This window comes from Pelobates fuscus, chromosome 8 (genome assembly GCF_036172605.1).
Source record: "Pelobates fuscus isolate aPelFus1 chromosome 8, aPelFus1.pri, whole genome shotgun sequence".
Lineage (NCBI taxonomy): Eukaryota > Metazoa > Chordata > Amphibia > Anura > Pelobatidae > Pelobates > Pelobates fuscus.
In genome coordinates this window covers 30,817,344-30,824,136 of record NC_086324.1, presented here as the reverse complement: position 1 = coordinate 30,824,136, position 6,793 = coordinate 30,817,344, and the positions used below count along the sequence as shown (strand labels likewise).

The window sequence follows — 6,793 nt, the reverse complement described above, 5'->3', positions numbered from 1 at the left end:
ACATGACTTGAAGTTAAAAAAACACAGACACTAGGCACAAAAGGCACTATGGTCGACAAATCCTGTTCACGCTGGTTCTTCTGGAGACATGGATCCTTCTCCTAAATCTATTGATATTTATATATTAACATTAATGGAAAATCTTTAAATTCACAACATTACTTTTTGGTGACTGTTTTGAATATATTTAAAATAGGTATCTAGAAGTACAGAAATGGGGATGAGCGGATACTAGAAAATGGTGTCTGGGAAGACTACATTTTGTTTCAGATAAGTTTCCCTATAAACACAGTGACCAACAAAAATGTGTTAAACATGGGATGCTGCAAAATATGACCAAAACAAGTTAAATACATTTCCTTCACAGACAAAACATAAACTGCAAGGGAATGCTGTTTTATCAGAGATTAGAAATCTAAAGCCAATTATCGCAAATAATTTCAATTTGAAGTAGTGATTGAATGAACAGCCAAAACTGTAACATTTTGCATAAAAAAATCCTGCTTTGTATATACTCATAATAAGGTGCACAAAATCTGTGGCATGCCAATTCTCGTGGACTATGATCCCCAAGTAGGGTTGGGTGCGATTGTTCAAATTTTGTATCTGTGTTGCAAATGTTCATAGTTCATCTTCTGCCGGGAAAGTTCTCCAAATTCTTCTCAAAAATATGCTCAGTCATTCTCTCGGGTAACCTAATGCCCTGTCCATTATTCACATAGTGAATTTCTCAGGAATGGAGGCCACCATAAAGACATTATTACCAGTTAATAATTATCTACAGTGAGTGCAACAAGAAGTTCATTTATGTACTTTAGATTTTACCCGGCAGCTAAAAGAGTACAATTGTAAATTCAAGGTAAACAAAAATTACCTGATATGACCTTACAAATCCAGACCTGTATTCAAATATGACATCTTGATTTCCTGGGAGACAGGAAGCATGGCTATACCCATCTATCAATTTTAACAGTTCAGTTTACCCCCTATTGGGTATATTCATAAAGACCTACTAGTCATCAAATCAAAAAACCTTGTACCAAACACCTAGGACATGCAAAATAAAAACCCACGTCACTTATTTCCCCAACAACCTTCATTCGAGTAGCTAGAGTCCATTTCTGGTTTCATTGGTGTTGGCTTCATGGAACCTCAAGTAACTTCTGCAAATGCAGGATTACAGTTTCCAGGATTACATTAATGTTATTATTCAGGTTGTATTGCTTAAAAAAGTTGGATAGAAAATGTAAACTCCGGATCATTTTAGGAAGTTTCTCGCTAATACCAGAGATAGCTTGTTGTTCATTTCACAGCAGTAAATATATTAATCTTTTTGGTATGCTGGTAGCATTCTCCTCATTCTACAAAGTATGTCTCAAATTGCCACTTTTGGAATTTGTTTGAGGAATCACATGCACTCATTTGTAGGTTCCTGTGCGATTGGTCCACATCTAGACAGTTCGGGTGTTGTAAATTTTCCAGAACAATATGATCTTTCTAAAAGGAAAAAGGAAAACACGGGCTCAATTTCCAGGAATCCCCATACATAAAAAAATAAATCATAGTTTTATTGTATTTTTAAGCTATTTACTGTGACCAATAACTTCCCTTATCTGTTTTCGCCAATCATAAGACCTGACTGGTCAATGGACTATCTGGGCAATGTCTAGTGGCACTAAATTGTAGTCATGCCTAGATGGGCACACCTTAATCTAAATAATCTATCTGAAGACTGCTGATCTATTGCTGGGATGTGGCCAGATGACTTCAATCTCTTCACTCTCTCAGTCTTGAAGCCATATTCATATGAGGAAACCCTTATCACCATCATGCAAGCTCTTGTCTTCAATAGCCCTTCCTTTACCGATGAACAAATGGGCAGATTCTCAGAGACTCAGGGTGAAGGAGCTGAGTATCGGAGTGAAATTATCTTGATAAGGAAGATTGAAGAGCCTCAGAGTAAAGGACGGGTAATCCTCAGGGTGAAGTTTGAAAATGGGCCGCTGTATTCTGAAATACCCGGACCTACTTATTGCTAAACGGGGCTGATTCTAACTCAGGAAAGAAGGTGGATGCACCAGATATGAGTGGAGTCTATATAGTGTGAATTCAGTATAATGTATAAACTCAGTATAATATATACAGGTATTATGTACAGTATTGCATTTCAATGGGATTGTGGCGTTTAGTCTTGGTGACTGTTCGTAGTTCTGAAAATGCACATTAAAGTACATTTACCTCCAAGTGTCCCATTGGTCTAGCGTTCTATTACAAGCAAAAATCAGAAAGGCGTAATGTTTTAAGGAGTTAAAAAAAAAGTATAATATATATACATATTGATTAACGTTACTGTTATTTAGTATAGCAATCTATCTGTTTTGAACTTACTGAATATGCCATAAAAATAAAGAAAGAGGGAGAGATTTGAAAGCGAGGGAAACAAGAACGAGGGGACACAAAGTATTTGTACAGGTTCCGTCATTGTGGTTCTTCTGTATGTGTGGTTTCTTTACCCAATAGAATTAATAATCCAACTCCTATTTGATTACTTCTTCACTACACTATATTTAACTATGTCTTTTCCTGCTCTTCGATAATTTTATTTGGTGGTAAACACGACCTACTTACCAGGGATGGCTGAAAAGATGTCAGAGACTTGTGTAACCATCGGAGGTTAGTGTTTGTGTTGTCGCAGGGATGCAAACTCAATTTCTCCTTCTGGCTTGCAGGCGCAATGCAGAGGTCATTCTGTTTAATTAATCTGAGCCAGGTGTAGTTAAACTGCTGGTTCTAGGTAGAGACATACATACAACATCAGCTAAAAATACAGATATGGGAAATACACAGTACAATATTTTGGTCTCTATGTTTACTGGATTGAAGTACTCTCCTCAAGCAAGAAGACTTGATTGATACATGACTGGTTTCCATCAAATTCCACCTACGACTAAGCACCTCTAGAATCTAATAATCAGCCAACACTTTGATAAAAATAATTAGTCTTTCTCTAGTAGTTCATTTGCATTTTCTAAGGCAGGGGAAAAAGGTAGATCCCCAGATGTTGTAGAACTACAAGTCACTTGATGCTATGCATGCCTTTGGAATAGCTTTTAAATGACAAAGCATCATGGAAGCTGAAGTTTTAATACATCTGGGGATCTACCTTTTGGGTAACCCTGTACTAGCGCATGTTTTTTTTTTTTTGTTTTTTTTTAAACAATAAAAGCTTCCAAACATGAGACTTGGTAGAATCATGTAATTCACATTGCTTATTGCAACCTTTTTAGTTGATGCATGGAATTAATATATTTATTTTATGGTAGTGTATCAGTTATTGTTTCATTTCAATTCTTCACTGTTTTGTGCCTCTAGCTGTGCGCAATCTATTGACAGCAAAATTACCCATTTGAGTTTGTCCTAAATTCTGTTTCGGAATTTAAAACATTGGTGGTTATTCTCGGCCTAAATTGACCTCATGACAACAGGTCTCTGAGATCACCTATGCACAAACCACGTACAATTAAGCTTCAGTGTAAAATTACCTGTTTACTAGCGTCACATGCTTCCAGAACTAAAGTAGATTTCTCCAAAGAAAGACATTTTCCCAGTTCCCGGTTAGACAACTATAACAGAACAAAGGAAATAATAAAGAAAGCATATATTTATAGCACGTGCAACAATTAGTTTACCGGAAAACTAGCAAAAAAGAAAATAACTTTCTAAAGTTGCAACTATATTTCTGCATTGATAAGATGTTTGTTAATCATACTATTATGATTTAAGAGTACTGTATGTTGCTGCCCTCTAATGGTTGTGTTTTGATAATGCAGCTTATGAAAACATCTGTTGAGAAAGTTGCAATTCTGCAACATTTTTTTAACTGCACTAACAGGGTTATAAAATAAAGTGAAAATTTAAGTGAATTCAAAATTCAATTTAAGGCCAAAGTAACTGAACTGGAAGCATGGATGACAGAGATGTTTTTTTAGTTGAGATATTCTGACCTTAAATTCGAGATGCATTTTGAATTCTCACGTTACTTAATAACACTGTAAGGTACAGACACAGTTGCCAAAGGAAGGCTACAGATAATCATATTCCATATCAAGCAATATCATGGATATAAATGTCTAACAGGAGGAAATAAAATGCATTCGTAGCTAAATGCAAAGAACGCCACCCCTCTCTAGTATGTAAAATTATATCCGGATTGTATGTATTTTGCATTTTCACTACGGTGAGAATTTCACGTTTTCTTTCATCTGTCAATTATTTGAACAAAGAAAAAAAATAAATGCATAGCTAGCACCTTGATAGTTGGCACTGTTTGGAAACATGACTGTTTCAAGCTGTCCTTGAAAAGGAACGAGACGATCAAAGAAAAATCTGTTTGCTTGCTAAAGCGCGTAGACCCAGCATGTTAGATTTTATTAAGGTCAACAAAGATTAACTTTTTTCTCTCTTTATAGAACTCGTGTCGTATTAAAATGTTGGCACAGTTCTTCATTGCACATGTATCTTCGTTGATAAATTGTTCTGTAAGTACCTGCTCGAGGCTTATACCTTGAAAACATGTCACATTTAACAAGAAATTAATGATGGTGATAAATGTAATTGCGGTTTTGAAACGCCGGCTGCTACTCATTTGCCTATACATGCTCATAGCTGTGAGGTATAGCAAAGTGTATAGTGAGGGAAAAAAGTATTTGATCTTCTGCTGATTTTGAACGTTTGCCCACTGACGGAGAAATGATCAGTCTAGTAGGTGTATTTTAACAGTTAGAGACAAAATAACAAAAAAAAAAAAGAATCCAGAAAAACACATGTCAAAAAAGTTATAAATTGATTTGCATGTCGATGAGTGAAATAGGTATTTGACCCCTTTGACTTAGTACCTTGTGACAAAACCCTTGTTGGCAATCACAGAGGTCAGACGTTTCTTGTAGTTGGCCACCAGGTTTGCACACATCTCAGGAAGGATTTTGTCCCACTCCTTTTTGCAGATCCTCTCTAAGTCATTAAGGTTTCGAGGCTGACATTTCGCAACTCAAACCTTTAGCTTCCTCCACAGATTTTCTATGGGATTGAGGTCTGGGACTGGCTAGGCCACTCCAGGACCTTAATGTCTTTCTTCCTGAACCACTCCTTGTTGCCTTGGCTGTGTGTTTTGGGTCACTGTCATGCTGGAATACCCAATACCCATCCACGACCCATTTTCAAGTCCCTGGCTGAGGGAAGGAGGTGCTCACCCAAGATTTGATGGTACATGGCCCCGTCCATCATCCCTTTAATGTGGTGCAGTTGTTCTGTCCCCTTTGCAGAAAAACAACCCCAGAGCATAATGTTGGATGGTGTTCTTGGGGTCATAGGCAGCATTCCTCCTCCTCCAAACACGGCGAGTTGAGTTGATGCTCGATTTTGATCTCATCTGACCACAACACTTTCACCCAGTTCTCCTCTGAATCATTCAGATGTTCATTGGCAAACTTCAGACGGGCCTGTACTTGTGCTTTCTTGAGCAGGGGACCTTGCGGGCAGGATTTCAGTCCTTCACGGCATAGTGTATTACCAATTGATTTCTTGGTGACTATGGTCTCAGCTGCCTTGAGATCATTAACAAGATCCTCCCATGTAGTTCTGGTCTGAGTCCTCACCGTTCTCATCTTTATTGAAACTCCAAGAGGTGAGATCTGGCATGGAGCACCAGACCGAGGGAGACTGACTGTTATTTTGTATTTCTTCCATCAGCGAATAATCGCACCAACTGTTGTCACCTTCTCAAAACTACTTGGCGATGGTCTTGTAGCCCATTCCAGCTCTGAGTAGGTCTACCTACCTTTAAGAGAGTGCTTCTAATCTCAGTTAGTTACCTGTGTAAAAGTAACCTGGGAGACAGAAATCTTGCTGAGTAATAGGGGATCAAATACTTATTTCACTCATTGACATGCAAATCAATTTATAACTTTTCAGAAATGCGTTTTCCTGGATTTTTTTCGTTATTCAGTCTCTCACTGTTAAAATACAGCTACCATTAAAATTATAGACTGATCATTTCTTTGTCAGTGGGCAAAGGTTCAAAATCAGCAGGGGATCAAATACTTCACTGTATTGTGCAATTCCTTGACATACTTTGTGGAGTCGATATTTGTTTTTGTTTACAGATTAGTCTCTTGTAGCCTTATCACAGTGACAAGAGAATATTTGATGGATTTAATTTGTCACACTAGGCAACCAGAGATATTGGCATGTGTTATTTTTTATTTTTTAGGTTGTGTGTCATTCACAAACATGTAACATTATTTACTTTGGGGTACATGATTCGACTCTTGAAACTTGATGGTGATACAAATGCTTAGACTGGTCACTTACCACTCCAGTAGCTCTGACAAGTGGTGCTTCAAGATCTGGATAGACGTTGTCTATATACCATTTGAAACTTTTGCAATTCAGTTTCTTTCTAAGATCCTTTTGTTCTTTCAGATCCCCGATGCTTGAATTTACTTGCAGCAGGTGATAACCGTGTCCGTAGAAAAGTTCTTTATAGTCATCCAACCAAACCTCAGCAACACGAGCCAAGTTCCTTTCTACAGTTTTTATACGATTCTTTGGAAATGAGTAGGGGTTGTCATTCCTAAATATATGTCCTACTCTGGAGCAGGGAATGATTTCGATTTCTCCTCCACACATCCACACCTAAGAAGAACAAAAATATACATCAGAATTAAAAAACGTTTAAAGATCCTGGTCCCACGCTGCTCTCACTGGAGTTAACATGTTACTGGATACCTCAAAC

General features: G+C 37.5%; 1 protein-coding gene across 1 annotated transcript in view; it reads right to left on the bottom strand.

The window, feature by feature from the left end:
• Positions 1–380: 380 nt before the first annotated feature.
• The window catches only part of GALNT5 (polypeptide N-acetylgalactosaminyltransferase 5), a 45,504-nt gene continuing 39,091 nt past the window's right edge, over positions 381–6,793 (bottom strand). Inside the window, exons 7-10 of the mRNA XM_063429622.1 lie at positions 6,370–6,693; positions 3,543–3,623; positions 2,629–2,790; positions 381–1,497 (exon numbers count right to left, since the gene is read on the bottom strand). Coding sequence (XP_063285692.1) covers positions 1,357–1,497; positions 2,629–2,790; positions 3,543–3,623; positions 6,370–6,693 — 708 coding nt within the window. The 3' untranslated portion in view covers positions 381–1,356. The remainder of the gene's footprint in view (positions 1,498–2,628; positions 2,791–3,542; positions 3,624–6,369; positions 6,694–6,793) is intronic.